This window comes from Rhinichthys klamathensis, unplaced genomic scaffold, assembly GCF_029890125.1.
Source record: "Rhinichthys klamathensis goyatoka isolate OS25496 unplaced genomic scaffold, OSU_Roscu_1.1 h1tg000157l_1, whole genome shotgun sequence".
Classification (NCBI taxonomy): domain Eukaryota; kingdom Metazoa; phylum Chordata; class Actinopteri; order Cypriniformes; family Leuciscidae; genus Rhinichthys; species Rhinichthys klamathensis.
In genome coordinates, this window is record NW_026606692.1 from 4,675,570 (window position 1) to 4,700,062 (window position 24,493).

The 24,493-nt window shown below is 39.3% G+C and overlaps 1 protein-coding gene across 1 annotated transcript in view; it reads left to right on the forward strand.

Moving 5' to 3' along the window:
• si:ch73-383l1.1 (receptor tyrosine-protein kinase erbB-4) overlaps positions 1-14,763 on the forward strand; it is a 219,642-nt gene extending 204,879 nt beyond the window's left edge. Inside the window, exons 21-27 of the mRNA XM_056258704.1 lie at positions 6,166-6,321; positions 6,964-7,039; positions 8,241-8,387; positions 9,077-9,174; positions 9,264-9,434; positions 10,970-11,276; positions 12,855-14,763. Of these exons, the coding sequence (XP_056114679.1) occupies positions 6,166-6,321; positions 6,964-7,039; positions 8,241-8,387; positions 9,077-9,174; positions 9,264-9,434; positions 10,970-11,276; positions 12,855-13,678 (1,779 nt within the window). The 3' untranslated portion in view covers positions 13,679-14,763. The remainder of the gene's footprint in view (positions 1-6,165; positions 6,322-6,963; positions 7,040-8,240; positions 8,388-9,076; positions 9,175-9,263; positions 9,435-10,969; positions 11,277-12,854) is intronic.
• The last annotated feature ends 9,730 nt before the right edge of the window (positions 14,764-24,493 follow it).

Sequence of the window (24,493 nt, forward strand, 5' to 3'; positions counted from 1 at the left end):
ACGGACCATTTATCAGTTCGGACCAGCAACATCTGTGCAGCGCGAGATCAAGCGACACAGCGCTAAGAGATCCAGTGAAGAAAACATTTGAATTCGCCACTGAAGTAATAACATCGCTGCGAGATCTAGTGAGAAGCATTCACATTTCTCCGTTATTAACCGTAGATCTCTTTTAGATCAAACAGCGCTGACGTGGGAACCAGGAGAAACATTGTGCCGTGAATGAACATGGATTTAATGTTGCACTTCAAAACTCAAATATTATATAAATATATATTTAAATGTTATTTTTAATGTGATTACCAAAACATTATTTGTTCATCCTTCAAAGATTATAAACCTGAAAGTTTCAAGATGTAGGAAAACTCAAACTTATTTAAAAATAGTTTTTCTTTTAATAAATAGGGGATTTCTCTGGCATTTCTTTCTTTTTGCTGTATCGTACTGCAAATTTTGTGAACTGTTACACCCCTAATGTATATATATATTCTCATTATTTTTTATACACTTTTAAAACATTTTTATTTTTTGTTTACATGCCTGCCGGGTATTTTAAGTTGAGGTGCTATTTGTTTTTATATTAGACTTTTTCTATATTTACTGTTGCACTAAAGTCCAAAAGTGAAGATTTTATGTTATTTATTACTTGATTGTTCAAGCTACCTCACAGAAGTGCTCTGTTTGTTAACAGACTTGTTGAATGTTAAAATAAGGTGAATTAAATAAAAAATAAGGAACATCCTAGATCTGTTTTTTCTCTCTTCTTTATTCTTTTTTTATGTATTATATAAGTATCGGATCAGGACTTGGTATCGGTAGATACTCAAAATCAAATGACTCGGACTCGGACTCGAGGGCAAAAAAACCTGATCGGGACATCCCTATCCGAAACTAAGACTAAACAAAGCAGCGTTTGCTTTCCATTTTGAATATCAATCACGCTGATCACTTTCTTCATTCCAGATGGCTCATGTTGTTATGAAAATATTTGTGTATTGAATGCTCAGGTAAGATGACGTAAAAATTAGAACAGCCTTCTTTCTGGGCCGTCTAGGCTACTTGGCTCACTTTCATCACTTTCGCGCACTAAACTGAACAGCCAATCAGAGCGATCTCTCAACATGCTGAATCGTGCGAACTCCCACAGCCGTGAGCCCGACTAAAGCGGACATGTGAAACACACTGCAAAATCTAGCCCGACAGATGCTCACCAACGGCCCGACATTGGCAGACGGCTGACCTTGAGCTTAGTGTGACATGGCCCTTAAAAGTCAAAAAGGTTTAGAAGCACTGCAATAAAGTAGGCTACTATTAAAACTGAAAATTTTAATTGAGAGAGAGAGGAATGCATACACCGTTGTAGAAAGGGTGTAAGAATGAACGGTCATAAGGAGATGTTGATGCTTGAAAAATGGATTCATCGTGTATGAAACAAACAGCAGCATATTCAGTCTTTTCATAAATAACCAATGATGTTTACACATCTTCTTTCGCCAGCTAGCTGCAAACTTTCAGCAGTTTGAGACTTAGCATAAAAGACTCAAATGTTTTTCGTTGTGCACCGTGATGCAGTTAGTTTTCGTTGTCTTTGTTCCACCGGTGTGTGATGGAAACCGCTCCTGTGTATTTATCACAAATTATACCATGTTGTCTGATGAAACTCCTGTGCTGCCCACGCACTACAGCTTTTCAGACAGTATGTAGTCCTGTTATCCTCCTCCTCCGTAACACATCAAGGAAACTGACAACATTGTTCTGCATGTAGGACTGAAGAGAGTTTGTGAATATGAATCCCTCTTACAATGCAGCTATATTTCAACGAGATTGCATGCGAAATGTGAGAGTTCAAACGGCGTAGTAAAGGACTGAAAACATCTTTTAATGTATGCATTAATCAGTAGCAAATGTGTGTATTATTGTGTGCTCTGTTACTAGATTAGTTCAGGTTTTGTTATTTAGTTGCTGTCGGAAAGTAACGCTGTCTTTTAAATGCCATTTTTTCAATGCATAATTAAATAACTAGGATTAATAAATAATCAGAGGTCATGTGATATCCAAAATAATCATCATTTCTGTGTACCGTTAATGTTCACGAATACAACTTTTGATTTAAAAAGGAATTACTAAATCTTGAAATTAACATCAATTAACAAATTGTTAATTTTTAGTTTATGTTAACTAATGGAACTTTATTGTAATGTGTTACTGTTTACTGCATAGTATATACACTGTAAAATGCTTACTATTTGTATGGCTGTCAAGCGATTCAACTTTTTTATCTAATTAATTAAATCATGTACTGATTAACTCATCCAATCAATCTAACTAATTAGCAAGTTTGGCTGAGAAATTACCCCAAAAGATCATTTTAAATCATTATTATGTTAGGGTTAGGGTAGCTTTACATTCCAAAAAGTATAGCTTTAGAAGGAAATGTTTAATTTGATTCAACATAGAATTTATTGCACATAAACTTTTAGGCTATACGGGTGCATAGCGGGCCAACATTTACTTCTCTGATCACAATTTCATTTCATTTGTTTATTTATCTAGCACATTTAATGCAACAGCTGTTGCCCAAGGTGCTTCAAAATCACTAATAAAACACAAAAATAAGAGGACAGGGAACTAAAAAAAATTGTTTTTAAAGTTGAACGCACAAAACAGACAACGTAATGATCACACACCTATATCATGAAGTTGCCCAGGAAGTTTTTAGCAGATGTGCATTTAACATGGCCTTACATTTCGATAGTGACTTTACTGTCCTTATAGAAAGAGGGAGATCATTCCAAAGTTTGGGTCCGACATGGGAAAACGCTTATGTTTGAATTTTGTTCTGACAACTGTTGAAGATTTTGACTGTCCAAAAACAATGGAGATTTATTTGTGAAATATGCCTGTACTAGCACTGCAGCTCTGATATATAAAAAAAAATTACACTAAAATCAGAAAATGGAGACTTAAACAGTTTTGTTTATTACTTTTGACTTCATCTAACATTTGAAGTAGTTTCTTAAAGATGTCATTGTTTTATCAAACAATTACACTGGTGAAATACTAAGATCAATAGTAAAAGGGGAACAACATATCTCATAGCATCATTAATCTGAATGTAACAACAACAACCTTGACCCTCTGACCCTCAATCCATCTTTCAACATGTGTTTTTCGATGTGTTCTCCTCCGCCATCTTTTTTTTTAGATGCAGCTTTCTCTCTCTGATTTTAATTAAGCCCCGGTGGTCGTGCACGTCTAATATTTGTTATTTCCCATGCCAGCGGTTAGAAAGTGCTGTAATAGGGCACCACGGGAGCCTCTTCTCTTTTTGTTCGGAGAAACTTTAACCTCTAGTAACGCAGATATAAAAATAAGAGAACAGAGGTTAGGGACGCTACTCGAATGCTCTGGCCTGCTTACATGCACGTCACGCCAACGCTTGGACCTGCTCCTCGCGCTAGCCTGCAAGAAGCCTGTAATACTAAACGCCGGTAGCTTTTGACGGGGTTTGCTCTTGCTTTAATCTGACTTCAGTCAAACTGAACACACAAAGGGCTGCTTCTCACTGCCTAGCCCATCTCTTTGGTGGGATAGAGAGCTTCTGTATGGAAAGGAACATTAAAGGCCGGCAGCAGTAAAGCTTGTCGTTTGCATGCTAATTCCACTAGATCCAGCTTTCTTGATCTCAGAGTGAAGAATCAAATTTGAAGATTCAAGATTTGCAGCGTTGGATACTTTAGTTTGGATACAGTTCATGAGAGCGATTGTCTTCTGTAGTGTTTCTGCTGACAAAAGCAGGTTTGCATTTGCTAAAGATCTCTCTCACGTTTCCTTTTATTCTTCTTTGAGTGCTAAATCAACAGCTCTATAAGGCTGCTCGTACATCCTTAATGTGGAAAAAACGGACATGCGTTTCTTAAAATACTTTACAAAAGAGTCCCATGGTTTTGGTCGTTACCTTCTAATGGGTACTTTGATTTTGAACTTGTAAATACCAATGTATATTGCTGCGTTTACATTCATTGTGGGATTCTAAGATGGTGGATGAGTTGAAATCAACAAAAAACATATTTTTATTTTTTGATAAATATAGAATTTGATTGGATTCAAAATAAACATTTGTTTTACCCAATATGTGTATACTTTGTATATTTTTATACTTTACAATGCATTTGTTTATGTTTTTGAAAGAAGTCTCTTATGCTTATGCATTTATTTGATCGTGAAATATTATTATAATTTTAAAATAACTTTTTTATTTGAGAATATTTGAAAATGAAAGAAACATAGCTGATCAAGGTTGAAAACAATTGTGCTACTTCATATTTTTGTGGAAACCACGATGCAGTTTTTCAGGATTCTTTGATGAATAGAAAGTTAAAAAAAATAATATTTGATATGGAAATTAATCTTTTGTAACATTACAAATGTCTGAATATTTGAATTTCTTAAAAAAAAATCTGACTGACATATGTAAAGTATTGCAACATGCTAACATCAAACTGTCATAGAATAAATTGAGCATTGTCTATCATGAAAAGCTCATTGAGGATATTGCCTGTATGGAGTAGATGACAAAGCAACTGCTACAATATCCTATCCTACATGGATCGCTCAAGCTATTCTGTATTATATGTTGTGCTTTTTCTTACGTGTGCACTCTGCGTGACTATATTTGAGAGAGAGAGTGTGCAGCTACATCTACAGTGCTGCTGTGTGATGGATGATGGGTCAATGTCTCTCTCTGAATCACAGAGAAAATGTATTTTAACACAGTGTTCTTGACTCAGCTGTTGTCTGATTCATGCATGCTCACATAAATTCCCAGACAGCTGTATAAGTAGCTCTGAGCAGCGATGATCATTGCCTCTGGAAGAAAAAGTCAGCAAATGACATGTCACAGAGAGTCGTGTATCAGTCAAGGAGTTTGGCTGGTTGGTAGATGCAGTAAATGCACCATTATGGAGTCAACGTTAGAACATCAGGATGTGATTTTTGCAACTATCATTGAGATAAATGAGAATCCGTATGGTTTACTCTTGCCAGTAGTGCTGTGAAATGCATCAAAAACCGATTCATTTGTATCATCACTCAAAATCTTCACAGGATCCACATCCAGTATATCCAAATGCATACAATGTTTTTGGTAAAAAATTGTCTTTTCAAAAGTTTGGGTCAGTAAGTTTTTTATTTTTTATACATTATACATGTTTATACATTTTCAGGATTATTTGATGAATAGAAAGTTTAAAATTAAAATAAAATAAAATTTTGGTAACAGTGTAAAAGTCTTTACCATCACCTTTGATCAGTTTAATGGATCCTTGCTGAACAAAATACTTATTTAAAAAAATTAAAAAAAATGATTTATTGGAAAAACATGTATTTTTTGTGTTTCTTGCAGACCAACATTTCTCGTTTTATTCCTGCATTGATGTTGGCAGGATCTCAATTTTGTCATTGTTTAATTGTGCTGAAAACTGGCAATTACACAGCAGAACTCACACAAAACTTGGCTTTTTTAATGAGTATTTGTACAGTGTTCCAGTGGCCAATATTCTTTCAGTTTGTCTTGAAAGCATGTGCTTCACTAAAGGGTCACCCTGAATGGTCCATTCTTGTGTTGTCGTCCTTCATTGTGCTGCCATGCGTCCACAGTCCTTTCTGTCATGGCTTCATTCAGCACTGCCCAAAAAAAGCCCACAGGTCCATTTCCTAAAACCCTCACTGTCAGTGATTTTCTTCAAGCACGTGCAGAGTTTTAGCAGCCCCTCCAGCACAGCTCCCCTCTTCTCCCAAAGGCCAGGAAGTTGCATTTTAATTGAAGATTAACATAAAGCCATAAATCATAGGCAAACTTCTGTAGAGGCACTAAGATCAGTATTAATGCACAGTGACCCAAAGTAGCAAAATGGAAGTGAACATGGGTATAGAGAAATAAGGAGATGCTATTACATTTTAATTAGATGTCTCACTAATTTGCATCTTTAGGAAGTGAATCTAATTTGGCAGGCCAATATTTAAATCTCTGATGCATTTGTATAGCAGCGGTGGTCTATGAGAGGGAAGCTCGGGTGATGTAGCTTCCCTGTAATGCGCTTTACTTGTAGATATGTGATATTAAGCAGGTTTAAATGATAATTGTTCAAATCTCTTCTTCGGCAGGGTATGATGTTCCTGGAGGAGAGGCGGCTGGTGCACAGAGACCTCGCGGCTCGTAACGTCCTGGTCAAATCTCCAAACCACATCAAGATCACTGATTTTGGACTTGCTCGCCTCCTGGAAATAGACGAAAAGGAGTACAGTGCGGATGGAGGCAAGGTCAGTGTTTGAAACGTCATATTTGTTTACATCAAAAAGCACTACAAAGTAAAAGCATATCAAAAAAATCTAAAGATGATTTATGGAAAAATCATCAGTATTGATTTGTGTTCGCCAGCAGTTCTTCTTGTAAAGGAGTTTGTTAAATCCTTTTGAGTGAAAGTTGACGGGTCTCATTTGGACTCTCATTTCATTCTGAGCATTAATGCATTTCACACCTTCCCAAAACAAAGTATTTGGTAACACAATAAAGTCTCATTATTAACATTTGTTAATGCGTTAGTTAACATGAACCAACTCTGAGCAATATATTTGTACAGCATTTATGAACTTTTGTTAATGTTAGATAATAAACATATAACTGTTCGTTGTTTATGTTAGTTCACAGTGCATTAACTAATGTTAATACAACTTTTATTTTAATAATATAATAGTAAATGTAGAAATTAACACTGTTTAATAAATACTTTAAAAGTATTTGTCATTGTTAGTTCTTATTAACAAATGGAACCTTATTGTAAAGTGTTACCAGATATTTTACATTATTGTATATCCTTTAATCAAAGTGATCTGATTTGCCATGTTCATATGAAAATGCTCTTTGCATAAGCTGAAATGTAAAACCATTATTCATTAACTTAGATGCCCATCAAGTGGATGGCCTTGGAGTGCATTCACTACAGGAGGTTCACTCACCAGAGTGATATTTGGAGCTATGGTGAGCTATACACAGTGAAGCAAATTGTGTTGACTGTGATAATTATGTTTATTATTTTGTTTTGTTTATTTTATAAAAATGTTATCTAGTTATGTAATTTTAAATAAATTTATATTCAGTTAATTTATTTAAATTTTTTTAATAAAAAAAATTTCATTTCATATTTTCAACTCAATTATTTGTATTCAAAATTATTATTATATTACATATATTATTAAATAATCATGTTATTTGATTATTTGTTTTTGTTTATTTAAGTAATATTTATTATAATATTTATTTAACATTGACTTAACTTTTTTTTAACCCTCTGGTGCTCTTCTGTCATTTTTGATCGAAAAATTTGATGTTTTTTTTTTTGTTGTTAGTTTTTTTTTTTTTTTTTTTTTTTACTTCATCAAAATGGTACGAAACTTGATAAAGGTGTTTGCATTTGCTATGTGAACACTGAAATAAAAAAATAAAAAAACATGGACATTATTCGAAAAGGTTAAAGGGCCCTGGAAAAAAATAGTCACACTTCTCGCATGGATCGCATTGGAAATAAATGGGAAGCGAATTTCATAGTGGAAACGTTTGGTACTGCATCCAAACAAAATGTTTCTGAAAGCTCATTTTTTGAGATATCAACCTCAAATTTAGAACACAACTTGTTTATAATAATGGCTTTGGTTTTCTTGCAGGATTTCAAGTAAAACATGTTTTGGTAAATATATATTTCATATAAAATGTGCATTATATAACGTAACATTTTTTGTTCACTTTTTTAACTTTTCACTTCAGCAATAATCTGTAATAAATGGATTTTATTCTACTGCATAAATATAATGTAGTATCATAAAATCCCCTAAAAATACAACATTTTAAATAAAAAATACATCATAAAAATAAAGTGTAGTACAGTATAGTACATTCATATATTCATTCATTCATATTTATTTATTTCAGTAATTTTTGACCGCCACACAAGGAGCACCATAGGGTTCTTTTTTTAGCGTTCTCATCAGCAAAAATTTTGGAATAAATGCAAAACAGCTAAAAGTGGCATTCATAGATCGGATACTGCTTTCTGTAAGATAAAGAAAGTTAAGTATAGCTGAAAACAACACATTCTTTGTGGTTTCACTCCCATAATTTCATGACCATCATGATAACTAACAGTGAGCTTTGAAGATGGACTATGTATTTCCCATTCATTCAGGGGTGACTATCTGGGAGCTGATGACGTTCGGAGGAAAGCCCTATGATGGGATTTCCACACGTGAGATTCCAGATATCCTGGAGAAGGGCGAGCGTTTGCCCCAGCCGCCCATCTGCACCATAGACGTCTACATGGTGATGGTGAAATGTGAGTCATATTCTTAGACTTTATAATCTGTTTATATAGAATGCTTTCCATTTTATTAACCAATGCTGGATGGAAGATGTGTTTCAAAAACCTGTTGTTATTTTTGAACTTCATTAGGTGCTGTTAGAGGGACAGAAATGACATACTTTAATATGGTTATGTTTTGCACACAAAAAAAAAAGGTACAATGTAAAAAGCTATAGCCAAACCAAATCAAGTCTTGTACTTGCTGTCACTGCTTTATCCAGCTCTCTTTATGCACTCGCACTCAATTTGTTTTAGCACAGTCAATTCCACAAATAAGTGAAAAGAGACGGAGATTAGATCTGTTTGCCGTAATCATATTTGACTGGAAGATGCCGTTTATGATTTGATTCAACATAACAATTATAACACCTCAGAGAGTTTAATATTCCTGCATGAAATCCACTTTTATTGCTTCCCATTTGTGTCAGATTGGAGGGGAAATAAAATGAAATAAAATGAAATTAAGAAATTAGTATCAAGCAAATGCTAAACCCGATATATTGTGAATACATAAAATGCAGAACTGAGAATTTAGTTATATTTGTTATGTGTAAATGTGAACACAATAAAACCACACTGACATACATTCAGACAAGAGTCGGCTATATAATCCAGGCAGATTTGAACTGAAGTCATCTATGTTGCTCTGTGTTGACCTCCAGGCTGGATGATTGATGCTGATAGTCGGCCTCGGTTTAAGGAACTCGCTGCAGAGTTCAGCCGCATGGCACGAGACCCTCAGAGATACCTCGTCATACAGGTGGGGATTGCTTAACCTCTCTCTGTTTGAAATCGAAATGTTTCATGATCCTGAACCTCATTGGATAACACAATATGTTGTCATCTCAGGGGGACGATCGCATGAAGCTGCCCAGCCCCAACCACAGTAAGTTCTTCCAGAGTCTTCTAGATGAGGAGGAGCTGGATGACCTGATGGACGCTGAGGAGTACTTGGTTCCTCATTCCTTAAATGCTCCTACCACGTCGCATATGCCCCGCCCACATGTAGATTCAAATCAAGTAAGCACTAGTGTACCACTTCATATGCGTCACTTCAAAATACAAATAATAAAACATATTGGGTCTTATTTTTTATTTTTTTTATTTCAATTCCTTTGCCCTTTCCTAATGATGACACATGCTTTTATTCCTAGTACATTAATGGACATATTTACATTAAAAAAAAAAATTTTTTAGCCTAGTATATTGTCACACATTATTATGCAATATATACTCTTCAATTATTATTTTGAAAACCTTTCAGTGCATAAATATTGTATTTCCACAGCTATAATCTCAACTGAATAATATACAGTAGTACAACATATATATGTTGTCCAAAAGACTGAGACCACTAGTGAAAATGCATGCTTTGCATTCTTCATATACATAAACTTTGTTTGTTTCCAGGTTTTGCATTAATCATAGATTCAGTCCCAGTGTGGTCTCAGACTTTTGGACCCTACTGTATTTTATTTGTTCATTCGTTCATTCTGATGAGTACTTTGTATTACTGTTCAAAGGTTTGAGGTCGATACGATTTTTAAATGTTTTGAAAGTCTCTAATGCTTACGAAGGCTGTATTTATTTGATCAAAAATACAGTAAAAACAGTAATATTGTGAAATATTATTACCATTTAAAATATCTGTTTTCCCCTTCAGAAATCAGTCAAATGATTTGCTGCTCAATAAATATTTATTCCTATTATCAATTTTGAAAACAATGGTGCTCCTTAATGTTTTTGTGTAAAATAGTTTTTTTTTCAGGATCCTTTGATAATTACAAAGTTCAAAAGAACAGCAGTTATTTGAAAAAGAAATGTGTAACAATGTAAAAAAAAATTACTGTCGCTTTTGTTTTTTAATGCATCCTTGCTAAATGAAATATTACTTTCTTTCTTTAGAACAGTCAACAGTAGTGTATGTTTAGCGGTGTAATTTGCTGACGATCATGACTGTTCAGTTAGAAACACAGACTCACAATGGCTCTGAGAATTACATAGAGCAGTGCCGCTGCACCCAGCTTTCATTATTACTGTTTGAATAGACTCTCTCCATTGCCAAGTTGGTCACAGCATTTAATTTCACCTGAGTAATGAAAAGAACAGGCAAAATGACATCCACTTCCTGCCTCATACAATAATTAAACTTGACCACTTTAAACATGAGCTTTGCTATATCAGAAAGTGTATCTGTCCCAAAGTGCCCAGTCTAAAAATATATGGTCAATACAGTGATGCCGCAAATTCTGAAAATCAAGAAGACCAAAGAAACAAGGATGCTTTCCTACTTTTGCACCCCACCCTATATCTTGTGCTTGTTTTGGATATTTTTCCCATGGCTGTCCTGTCTCTATAGCAACAAAATATCCACTTTTTAATTTATGAATTTAGGTTGGTCTACTCTAGACCTTTTGATGTAATTTATGTCTTACCAATATGGTAGTTCCCGATGCCATATTGCATGACATTTTCAAAATGCATTTTTCATGTTACACTTCTCCAACCTCAGCATCTTATTTCCTCAAGTTAATTTATGTTCCTCCTGTGATCAGAACCAGTTTGGGTATCATGATGGAAGTTTGTGCCCCGAGGAGGGAACAGGGTCCCGACCTCATGTGGCAGTCGCTACAGGAAGTGGCCCCTCTGTCCCAGCAGGATTACAAAGAGCCGGTCTGGACCCGGTAGAGGATCCACACTGTAATGGAAGCTTGAAGAAACAGCCCACAGCTCACTCGGTAGAAGACAGCAGCGGCCAGCGTTACAGTGCAGACCCAACGGTCCTCCTGGGAGAGAAAGGACAGAGGGAAGATACAGATGAGGATGGTTATATGTCCCCTATGAAGGACAAGATCTCCACAAGTATGTTCTCAAGTCATTTATTATAGGAAGTGTAAAAGCTCTATCAAGTCAAGTCACCTTTATATATATAGCACTTTTTACAATACAGATTGTTTCACCATGTCTCTGTCATGGTTTCCTCATCCTGATGTCATTTCAAACCTGTATTAGGCCGTGTGTCCACCAAAGCGTTTTTAGCCAGCTGAAAACGCTATACGCTCTGCTGAAGACGCCTAGCTGTGGGCGCACGAGAGCGTTTTGGCAGTGCAGCGTTTTTTCCGTTGAGACGTTTCGTTGCTATGATACAGAATATCCTCAGCACACTTTACTTGTAACTGATTTCGCAGATAATTTTTTTCATACTAAAAATTTATTTTTCATCCATTTTGTTCGGTTAGCTCTGCTGGTTGATGTCGTTGTACAGAAAGAATGTTGTGACAGTTGGTCGGTGTGGTATTAGCCCCGCCCCTCCTCCACTGTGATTGGATGGCTGGGTAAAAAGTGACAGTGATGAGCGCTGCGTTTTACCCAAAGTTGAACATTTTTCAACTCTCGGCGACCAGTAAAAAACGCCGGGCGCTCGGCGCTTCAGCGGGAAGAAAACGTCCAGCGCCTCGTTACGCTCATGGCGTTTAAAAAACGCGGCGCTCCCATTGAAAACATACGCCAGGCGCGTGGAAAACCGCTTTGGTGGACACACGGCCTTACTTTCTTCTGTGGAACTCAAAATATGACATTCTTGTACTGGTCTTTTTATTTATTTAGTGTTGTCTATTAATATTTACTTTGTTTAATATATGTTATGGTTTTTATATATGTTAAATATTTTAATTTAGTTTTCATTTAAATATTTATTCTTAATTGTTTAGTTCGAAATTATATATTCATTCCTAATTGTTTAGTTTTAGACAATTTTTATTCTTATTTGCTTTTTTTTTTGCTCTATGGACCTACTTCTATTTTCCCCTTGTGAGATTAATTCTTACGTTCTGTTTGACTGAATCTGATTCAGTGACCACTGAGTCTCAACAGAACAGGGGTGCGTTTCCCAAAAGCATCGTTGGCCAACTATGATCACAATTTCCATTGAACTCTATTGGTAACGACGGAACTTGCGACCTATAGTTGGCTTTGGGAAACGCACCCCTGATCAGTTAAGAAGACTTGGAATATAACATTTTTATGATATGCTTTTTTTTTGCTTTTTGGAGCTTGACAGCCCAGTCCTCAATCACTCAATCACATTTGAGTGGTCAAGATATAATTAAGAATTTGCTGCCTCATGTTCCACTGAAGAAATTAATTACATTAGGGTGCATAAATGTTTACATTTTTTAGGTGAAATGTCCCTTTAAAGGTGCACTTAGTAATCATTTCCGCTTATTAAGTTGTATTGTTATTATATTATTGTACTTTATATTATTTTATACCTTAAGACACAAATATGTTTAAAGTTACTTTACTTTTTATCTATAAAATGATTTAACCTTTTTAGCAATTCCACACTTTTTCTTATATGAAGAGCCATGTATAAAATGTGTATTAAAAAGCATAATGTCTACACTGTTTTATCCATGTCATTGTCTGTCACTTTTGTAGATCATCTGAATCCCGTTGAGGAGAATCCTTTTGTAACAAGGCGTAAAAATAAAGACGTTCACGCGCTAGACAACCCAGGTTACCACAGCACCCCTGATGGAAAGCCCAAATGTGAAGATGAATACATCAATGAGCCCCTTTACCTCAACACATTCAACAACACCGGTGACATGAACCAGGAAATGTTAAGGAAAAATGGAGTCTCCGTCCCGTTGCAGGTGACCACAGCGTCCCACACTCCAGGCACCCACGTTCCCCACATCACACAACTGGGCAAACCCCATCATCACAGCCACGGACCGCACGTTCACTTCGCCATACCACCAGTTCAGCTGGTACACCCTGTACCGATGAGCCAAAATGATCAACATACCCATCCAGTCCAGTCGGCCCATGATCACGCCAGCAAATCTGTCTCCCAAGCACCAGCAGGCCAGATCTGTCTTGTGAGCCATCAAGTCCAACCAGGACACCCATGCCAATCGAATCGTTCCCCACAACAGTTTCATTTGGCAAAGTCCTCAGTGGTAGGTAAACTGCCAGGTCACCCGGTGCAACCAGGCAGCCAGATTGGGACCACATTAGTGGACAAGATGTACAAGAATAGCTTTGACAATCCTGAGTATTGGCAGCACAGCCTTCCGCCCAAGGTTACCCCTCAGAACTCCCAAGACTCTTCGGGGGTCTGCAATAACAAGTTCCTTTACAAGCAGAACGGCCGCATACAGCCTGCCGTGGCTGAAAACCCTGAATATCTGTCTGGAATGAAGCCAGGAACAGTCCTGCCTCCTCCTCCGTACCGGCAGAGGAACACTGTGGTCTAACGTCCAGGTCTCCATGCTCTGTAGAGCCTGGTTCTTCTACCAGCACCTTAAATGTCTTTCCTTGATCCTCTGGTGGTCAAAAACGGGACTAGAAATAATACAAGCCACTGAACTGATATCATGCCACATAAAATATGGCATAACAACTTTGGGGAGGAGGTCAACGCAACCCATCCAAACACCATCCATCCCCAAAAAGCTTGTCAGTCACCCAGGAACATGGTTTTTCTCCTCTACAGGTATTTTAAAGCGTTTCATACAGGACTTCACATAGTTAGATCTAGTAACATCATTAACTTGGTGAAATCAAATATTCCAGACACTCTCAAAGGTCCTTAATTTGAGCCTGAAACAGAACATGGATGTTTGAAAGTAAAAAATCATTCTGAATGGAAAGAGAAGTGTATTTAAAAGAATATAGGAGTGAATATGCACTTGAATTTTATATTTTCCTGACTGGAACACTTGCACTTTTTCAGCAAATCCTTCATACCGCCAAAACTGCTGCCCTACTGGAAAGACTACTGTTAGACCTGAGAGGATTGTGAAATCATGAACAGTCGAGTTGATCAGCACAATGAGTTGAATAAAAGGCTGATAAAAGCACTGAGAGGCATTTGTCCATATTGGGAATACAACACAATAATCGTCAGTGAAAGTCACAGGGGTTATTTCCATTTGGTGAGTGGTTAACTCACTTGTTGAGAGATACGGAGACTTAATTATCAGGAAGAACGGCACTGAATGGTTTACAGGGTGTTTACATTCATTTACTTCATCGGTACCTGAATTAAGTGGGAACTTTAAATCTCCTTTGGCGGAATTTGTAACTGTTACTTTTCTCTTATTGGTTGGAAGACATATCCAGACTTGGTCAATATGCTATCAATTCAATAAGGTCAACATGAAATTGATCCCATTTACTTCATTAATGTTCTGGGTGTTCCACGTTTTTTCAATGACAAAATGTTAAAATTTGTTCATCGCAATGTATAACTTGAACTTCCACCACTAAAATAACTTCTAATGTCAAAATTATTTCATCAATAGCCAACTACACTGTAAAAATGATTCTTCAAAGAAAACAAAGATTTCTTACTTTAAAATGTAATGTTAAATTCAATGTTACTTGCCATTTCTTTTTAATTAATTGTGCAGTTTAATAGCAATTTCTGAGTGAAAATTGTTTCTACACCATTTTTTTTTTATTCAGTGTAGCTATTGTGGCATTGTTTATTATAAGCTAATTTGTCATACAGTTATAGCAAAATAATACCAAATAATGATCAATTTGAACAAGTTTTTAAATTCTGAATTTGACCTTCGGCCTCCACATCCCAGTCAGAAAGTCTCCTCAGAAGAAGGTGCCAGTTGCGTTTTAGAAGTTTTGTAATCGACAAACTCGCATTCAGGGCATTTTATGGTGATACATGCCCATTTTCACAATCCAATCATTTCACAGTTGATAAAATGAAGTCTGAATATCCTGTTTAGCATCACATTAAGGAAGTAAACTCTGAAAGCTGTTTTATGTTGACTTTCAATCATATATTTTCAGTGTTTTGTAGGTGATATTTTGCCTTGGTATTCTTTTGTGTGTCTGGACTGCGTACTGTTTCCAACTGAAGTTAGTAAATCAAATGAATACATTTAGTTTTAATCTGCTGGTTAACATATTTACTAGTAACTTTGAGTGTGTACAATTCAGTGCGTCAGTACTGAGCCTGTAATCTGTAATTGGAAAATGGAATTTGGGCACAACAGTTATTTTATTATCATTACTATTTATTCACAATGGCTGCTATGTTTTGATTTTGGGCATTTCATTGTATTTCATAAAACAAATTTTCTAGTTAACACAGCGGGTTTACATGAATTAGGGAGGTTGGGTATGTGATGCTGTGTTACGCATCACAATGTCACATGACTGAGCTGTATTTTGTAAAATTGCAAACACTTAAAAGATTTGAATGTGCCACTTTTCAGCACTAACATAATTAGAAAACAGCCCTCTTTAGTCTCTATCACTGTCCGTGGTCTAAAAGTGTGTGCTTTTATTTTTGTAGTTGTCTGTCTGTGATCTCACACCTAATAAGAAGTGTAGCACAAATACAGTAAGTGTTGCCCCTGTAGTTTCCAATCTACTATCACTCGTAGTTTCTGTGCTTTTAATGATGTATTGTCAGAAGACTAGTTCGTAGGTCAAATGAATCCCATTTTGGTGATATTGTGTCCGATTTGTGGCATATGAACACAAAGACATTAGGGGTGTTGTGTTGCAACAAGATGCTTGAACATTTTAACAGTCTTTAACTGCCAAATATAACAAAGCCTAATCTCGAGGCACCGTTATCATTGTGAACTTTTGATTTAGAAATGCCATTTTTGATAAGAATTAAGCTGTTTTATTTCTTCATTACTGGCCAGTTTGATCTCATTGTTATATCAACGTATTACCGGTAATGTGTTTGTGTACATACGTGTACATTCAGATTCAAGTTAAGAGTATTATAAAGTGTAAACCCTTTCAAATGTGCAACTTTGGTCTAAACTTTAGTCTGGTCAGAATCAGTGAAAGACTTTTGTACATACACTACCGTTCAAAAGTTTGGGGTCGGTACGATTTTAAATACTTTTAAAAGAATTCTCTTCTGCTAACCATGGCTGCGCTTATTTGATTAAAAATACAACAAAAATCAGTTATAGTATTAAATATTATTCCAGTGTAAATCAGCTGTTTTCTGTGTGAATATATAGTGAAGTGTAATTTATTCCTGTGATCAAAGCTGAATTTTCAGCATCACCAGTGTCAGTGTCTTCAGTGTCAAATGATCCTTCACAAATCAGTATAATATGAGGATTTGATGCTCAAGAAACATTTATTATTATTATCAATGTTGAAACAGTTGTTGGTCTGTCAGTTGTACAGTTTTTTTTTTTTTTAGGATTCTTTGATGAATAGGATGTTCAAAAGACTTTTGTAACATTATAAATGTCTTTACTGTCACTTTCGATCAAATTAATTATTACTTGATAAATAAAACGTCTCAGGTTACTACTGTAACCATAGTTCCCTGAGAAAGGGAACGAGACGATGCGTCACTTGACGCTTTGGGAACGCCCCCAGCGTGAATGCGTCTGAGCATCAATGTCAACTAGTCCAATGGAAAGAATGAGCGTCACGGGCGGGTGACGTCATGACCAGGAAGGCATAAGAGCACATCCGGTGAAACGCGGCATTAGCTTCAAAAAGTCGAAGCAAGCCGATCACAGGGATGCAGGAAGTATGGCAGGGTGACGCATCGTCTCGTTCCCTTTCTCAGGGAACTATGGTTACAGTAGTAACCTGAGACGTTCCCTTTCGAGGGAACTCGCGATGCGTCACTTGACGCTTTGGGAACGAGAATACCCAAAACGCCAGAATTTCAAGTACCTGAGTGTCAGTCTGTTGGAACTACGCACTAAGCACCTGAGAACCTGGGGCAGCATCCAGGTCCAAACTGTAAAACCTGACGAATGTGAGCGGTGAAGACCAGCCTGCCGCATCACAAACGTCTTGGAGAGAAACCCCAAATAACAAGGCTTTAGAGGCCGCCATACCCCTCGTTGAGTGAGCTCTGACCACCAAGGGACACGGATGGTCAGAGTACTCGTATGCAAGTGAAATAGCCTCGACTATCCACTTACTAACCGTCTGTTTAGAAGCAGGAAGACCCTTCTTAGGTGATCCAAAGCAAATAAATAACTGGTCGGACTTCCTCATTGAAGATGTCCGATGAACATAAGTATCCAGTGCTCGCACTGGACACAAGAGGTTCAGCCTTTCCTGGTCCGCAGATGTAAAAGGAGGAGGACAGAAAGCCTGCAGCACGATAGGCCTCGGAATCAAGGTCGGCACCTTAGGGACGTATCCCTGTTTCGGATATAAGAATGCCTTGACCATCCCCGGTGCAAACTCAAGGCAAGTGGGGGAAACCGAAAGGGCCTGAAGGTCTCCAACTCTCTTAAGGGACGAAATAGCTAGTAGAAAGATAGTCTTAAGGGTAAGAAATTTTTCTGAAACCGTATCTAAGGGCTCGAATGGAGCCCTAGACAGGCCTTCTAGTACTATTGCCAAATCCCAAGCTGGCACCCTAGTGCGAGTTGCAGGCCTCAGCCTCAATGTGCCACGAAGGAAACGTGTAATCAGGGGGTCTCGACCCAACGATGTACCCCCCACCAGGGCGTGGTAAGCCGCAATGGCCGCCACGTAAACCTTAAGTGTGGAAGGACATAGACCTGACGTAAAGCGCTCCTGCAAGAACTCGAGTACTGTGTTCACAGAACAGTTAACCGGATCCCACTGATGTCGGTGACACCATACAGAAAAAACTTTCCATTTCAGCGCATATAGTTTCCTAGTAGCTGGAGCTCTGGAGCTTAGGATGGTCTCAGCAGCCTCAGCTGAGAGACCACTATCTATGAGTTGGGCCCCCTCAGAGGCCAAACCCACAGGTTCCAAATCTCTGGTCGAGGGTGAAATATTGTGCCCCCGGCCTGAGACAGAAGGTCTCTCCTGATCGGGATCTCCAAGGGAGGACCGTCTAAGAGATGGATCAGGTCCGCAAACCAGATCCGACTCGGCCAGCGTGGTGCTACAAGCAGTAGGCTTATTCCGTACTGGCGGACTCGTTCCAGAACTCCTGGGAGCAGAGCAACAGGGGGAAATGCGTACAGACGTAGCCTCGGCCACGTCTGCACCATAGCATCCAGCCCCAGGGGGGCTGGGTGAGTAAGGGAGAACCAAAGTGGACAGTGCGTCGTATGCTGAGACGCAAACAGATCCACCTCTGCTTGGCCGTAAAATTCCCAAATTTTCTCCACCGCCTCGGGGTGGAGTCTCCAGTCCCCTGGCCTCAGCTCCTGCCTCGACAGGATGTCTGCCCCCATATTCTGGTCCCCAGGAATATACACTGCCCTCAGGGAGAGTACCTTCCCCAGAGACCACAGGAGGATCTGGTGCGCCAGTTTGCAAAGCGGACGCGACCGCAGACCCCCCTGACGGTTCAGATAAGAGACCACTGATGTGTTGTCTGTTCGTACAAGCACATGATGGCCCCTCAGGTCTGGGAGAAACTGTCTCAACGCATTGAAGACAGCCATCATCTCCAGGCAATTGATGTGCCACGAAAGATGATGACTTTTCCACAGACCCTGAACCGAGCGGCCTTCCATTACCGCTCCCCAGCCGGTGAGGGAAGCATCTGTCGAGATCATAACACGATGGCAAAGAGCTCCCAACACCGGACCCTGGGTTAAGAACCAATGTTTCCTCCATATAATTAAGGCACGAAGGCACCGCCGCGTGACCTTGATCATACGAAGTGGGTTTCCCCTCGGGGAGAACCCTCTGGTCCTTAGCCACCACTGTAAAGGTCTCATGTACAGCAGGCCAAAAGGTATCACGTTGGACGCTGCCGCCAAGAGACCCAACAGTCTCTCGAACTGTTTCACAGTGCGTGACTGGCCTAGCTTTAGCTCTTTGGTGGCTGTCAGGATAGCAGCTACACGAACGGGCGATAGAGTGGCCCGCATCGTCACTGAATCCCATACCACACCAAGGAAAGTGGTTCTCTGTACTGGAGAAAGAACACTCTTCTTGGCATTGAGCCTCAACCCCAACATCTGCACATGAGCGAGAACGACACCTCGGTGCCGAACCGCCAACTGCTCTGATTCCGCCAGAATCAGCCAGTCGTCGATGTAGTTCAGAATACGTATGCCCTGAAGCCTGAGAGGGGCTAGAGCTGCATCCACGCATTTCGTGAACGTGCGGGGTGATAAAGCTAGACCGAAAGGAAGAACCCGATATTGGTATTCTTTGCCCCCGAAAGAAAACCTTAGGAACTTCCTGTGCTGAGGGAGGATGGAGATATGGAAGTAGGCGTCTTTCAGATCTATCGTGACAAACCAGTCCTCGGATCTGATTTGAGTCACGATCTGTTTGAGTGTCAGCATCTTGAACATGAGTTTCTGTACTGAACGATTCAACAGACGAAGATCTAAAATGGGACGCAACCCCCCATCCTTTTTTGGAACAATGAAATAACGGCTGTAAAAACCCGACTCTCTGTCGGGTGAGTACACCTGTTCTATAGCTTCCTTTGCTAACAGGGCCTTTACCTCTTGCTCCATTACCAGAGCCTGCTCGGGATGCACCACTGTGGGCAGCACCCCGTTGTAACGAGGAGGACGAGAACCAAACTGGATTCTGTATCCTTTCTCTACAATCTGCAGGACCCACTGAGAAATATTCGGCAGAAGCTTCCACGCTGCCAGAAAATTTACTAAGGGAACCAGCCTCTCGAGGCTGGTCTCTGGTGTTATCGAGACAGCCAATTCCGGAGCCTGAAACATAATGGCAGGAACTACCTGAACTGGCCGCTCTAAAGCCCCCCTCAGAGGGCGCGAAACCGATGCTGTGCCGCAGCATAGCATCAGCGACTCGCTGGAGACCGCTGCGCCCTGAAGCACCGAGGGTGGCAGGGTTGGCAGAACGGGCTCGTGAGGACCCCGAAATGGAACGGGCACCGTATGATGAGGTGTACACCGCTCTATTTCGGTCGGGGCTGTCCTCACAGGCCTGATGCATGAACATCAGGACCTTTTTTTTTTCTGAGCCGAAGTCTTCTTCGCCTGAAGAACGGTCCTCAGATCCGGCTTCGACTTAGAAGACTTCGGCTGAGAGGGCTGCGTCTGTCTCCAGTTTCCACGTGGAGGTGCACGAGACGCAACACTCTCTTTCTGATGCACACGATATGATGAGCTAGACGGCTGGGGCTGCTCACGCCCAGCAGCCCCAGGGGGCTGGACACGGCGAGGGATAAACTTCTTAAAAGCGTCCGCTTGCTTTTTTGATTCCTGAAATCTCTCGACGACCGCATGGACTGCGTCACCAAAGAGACCAGAAGGTTCAAGCGGAGCATCTAACAAAAAAGCACTATCTTTTTCTTTAATCTCCGAAAGATTCAGCCATAAATGTCTCTCAGTAGCTACCAAAGCTGCCATAGACCGCCCAATTGCTCTGGCGGTCTCTTTAGTAGCCCTGAGAGAAAGATCGGTAGCCCGACGAAGTTCACGAATATCGTCATGACTAACTCCCTCGCTATTATCCAGATCCCCCAGCAGGTCAGCTTGATAAGCCTGAAGCACTGCCATGGTATGCAGACATGCTCCAGCTTGACCTGCTGCCGTATAAGCTTTGCCCACTAACACCGACGTGGCTTTGAGCGGTCTAGTGGGCAAAGCCGAGGCTTTCAGAGACGATGCGGGCCCAGGGGAAAGATAGCTAGCTAAATTCGGTTCCGCCTGGGGCATCGCCTCATAACCATACTCTTTCAGCCCTCTAATTTTTTAATAAATATTAACTTGAGGGCTGAAAAGACGTGAAGAGTATGGCTTATTCCATGATTTAGAAATCTCATTGTGAAGATCAGGAAAAAATGGAAGCCCTCGTGGTGGAGATGAAGCAGTAGAAGATAAAAAGCGCTCATCTAATTTACTCTTAGGACGAGCGCCCCTCTTATCAGATGGCCATTCAATCTTTAATTTATCTACAGCCCGCGACATAACATCCACCAGCTCATCATATGCTGGGGAAATAAATTGTGAATCTCTTTCCCTCATGTGTGTGCTTTTACTCTCCAAACTCATCGCATCAACCTCCTCGGAGGAAGAGCAATGAAGTAATGGAGGGCTCTCTCCCCGGGCGGAAGAAACCGCAGAGCGTGCTTCCGACACCGGGGGGAGAGCGCTGGATCTCTCGGGTAAGGAAGGAGAAAGAGCCCTCGGACCCGTCTCCAACCCCTCCGAAAGTTCCTTTTGCGATCCCCAGGAATGCAATCTCCGCGCTGCCTCAGCAGACGCGGGTCCTGATCCCTGCGGATCGCGAGCCTGCCCACTCTCTTTATCAAAGAGTGACAGGCGAGAGCGGAGCATGCGAAGCGGTAACATCTCACAATGCTGGCACTCAGCCCCCTCGAAGGCTGAGACCGCATGCTCCACTCCCAAACAAACGACACAAAGCTCGTGTGTGTCCCCACCCGTTAAATAACGCGGGCAGGGAGAAGCACACTGTTTGTACACTTGTTTAGTTTCCATCCTTTTCCGCAACAGACAACAGTAAATAGACAGAGACAAAATGACACAGATCGCTTGCTGAGACACAGAAGCTAATGCCGCGTTTCACCGGATATGCTCTTATGCCTTCCTGGTCATGACGTCACCCGCCCGTGACGCTCATTCTTTCCACTGGACTAGTTGACATTGATGCTCAGACGCATTCACGCTGGGGGCGTTCCCAAAGCGTCAAGTGACGCATCGCGAGTTCCCTCGAAAGGGAAGTATTGATTTCTTTCCTCCAAAAAATACAAATAAAATTCTCACTGATGTACGTCTGTAAAGTTAATGGCACTACCACTGAAAAAAATTCCGGTCAGTAATATTTTAAACTGATACGAAAGTTCAAAAGAACAGCATTATTTGAAATAGAAAATGTATCCATTTATTGCTGATTAAAAGTCATTTCTTAAAAAACTGTCCCCAAACTCTCTTCCGTTAGTGTAAAAGGGTTTGCAGTTTATATTCTCTATACATTGATATTGTCCTTTATCAGCTACTAATGTATGAAAATAAACGTGCACTTGAACCACACTGTATTTTAAACACGCCTACGAATACTAATGAGATCATGTTGAACTGTCTGGAATGAATTAAATTAACCATATTTGAACCATATTTCATCATTTTACTTGAGATATTAACTTGTAAACTGATGCATGTGGAACCACAGCAGGGAAGCATCTGTTTACACAGATTAAGCAATTTTATGGACTGCCGAGAATCAGCGTATAGGAGTCGCACAATTTGCAGTAATTCACTATTCAGAATGGAGTGGGAAGTACAGATTTTTTTAAACATACGACATTTTGTGTGCAGTAAAATGTACTGTATTTCTGAGCCATGAGGCATTTGGAGTGACTGTAACAGCTGGGTTCTTCTAAAGGAAAGTGAATAGTATTTTTGTATAGTGTTGAAAGATTTATGGGGAAGTGTAAATATATAGAGACTGTTGCATCAAGTTTTTTTTGGTTTTCATTTCTTTGCCATAAAATGTTCAGTTCTGTTTAACATGTGCCGTCTAATGGTCTGACATTGTGTCAGTAATGTTGTATATGTGACGTTTGATTTGATCTCAAGTGATGTTCTGTTTTCCTCAGACCTGTTTCTTTCTGTGTCATGCTCTGTTCTGTGAATTTCTCCTTCTCTTGCTGCTTCTATGGTTAGCTGTGGCCCTTTCCTTCCCTCCATAACTGCCCATTTTCTCTATTCTTTACCTTTATCTTCTTTATCTTAGTTGTAAATATAACTTATTAAGACTCACAGAAAGACGCAACAGAATATTATCTACTTCTGTCAACCTAATTTTAAAACAATACTGGCATATCTAGAGTGAATTATATTTATTATTGACATTTTGTTTTGTATGTCTGCATTTGGTTTGATTGATTTGTATTAGATATGATCATGATGAGAAAATTGCTACAGTTGAAGCACTTGCAGTAAAATGTTTAAAATCACTGGGTGGCTTATGCATTATTACTGATGGTGGTATGTGCTAAGCTAACTAGAAATATGTAAAATAATTTATAATAGCCTAAAAAGTATTTGGACACTTAAGTCACACTTAAAAAAATGAATTTTGGGGCATTCAATAACAAAATATTAAACCAAGTGCAGTGATACTAGAATTTTTCTCAGAATTAGCTTCAAGGGACAGTTAATTCTGTCATTAATTACTCACCCTCATGACGTTACAAAGACTTTCGTTTCTCGATCTTTCGATCCTCAATTTTATGAAGCGACTGAGTGCTTTGTTTGCACACAAAAAAAAAAAAAGAAAAAAAAAAGCTGCGTTCCAGACGAGGTTGTTAAGAATTTATTTGTCCCACTTCAGACCTTGGTGAGTTCCAGCCAATCAGACGTGTTCACATGTTGACCACATCTCCAAGATGAAAAAAAAAAAAACATAAACCATAAAAAACAGCTGACGAAAAGCAAAAACAAAGGTATCATTACATACACTTAATATTTTTACGTTTATGTTCATTGGAAACAGGACTTGGCGACATCTTGGAAGTGACGTGGATGGGTTGATCAAGGTTCCCCACGTTCACGGATCGAATGTCCGACTTTGAGTAACGTTCCAGACGTTACTTCCAAGAACGAGGTGCCAAAAATCCAAATTCCGAGCTGTCTGGAACGCACAACGTCTTCTCTTGCGTCAACACAACACGCATGCGTCGTAGGGCTCTCGTGAACGCGCATTGGAGATTAATATTTTGTAAATAAAGTGGTAAATTATGTTTTTTTCTCAAAAACTCATGTCGCTTCATCAAATTGAGGTTAAAGATTTAAATTTGTCTAACGGGTTTGGAACGACATGAGGGCGAGTAGCTAATTAATGACAGTATTTGCATTCGTTGGTGAACTGACCCTTTCGTTTCTTTGAGCCATTTTTGCAATGGCAGGGTGATTTTAGTAAATGTATGAAGTCAGTTCCTGCCCGTTTCCAACCTGAAAGTGTCAAAATGCTTTTTAATTTGAGCAGAATATTGTTTTATAGTTTAAAAACTAACATTTTTTCTTTTGTGTGTGTGTGTGGTTAAATTCGTTTTTGTTTTTATAACGTGCTTCTGTCATTGTTTTTATTTATTATTATTATTATTATTATTAATAAATCCCTCTTTGTTCAATACTTTGTTATTTTAATGCAGT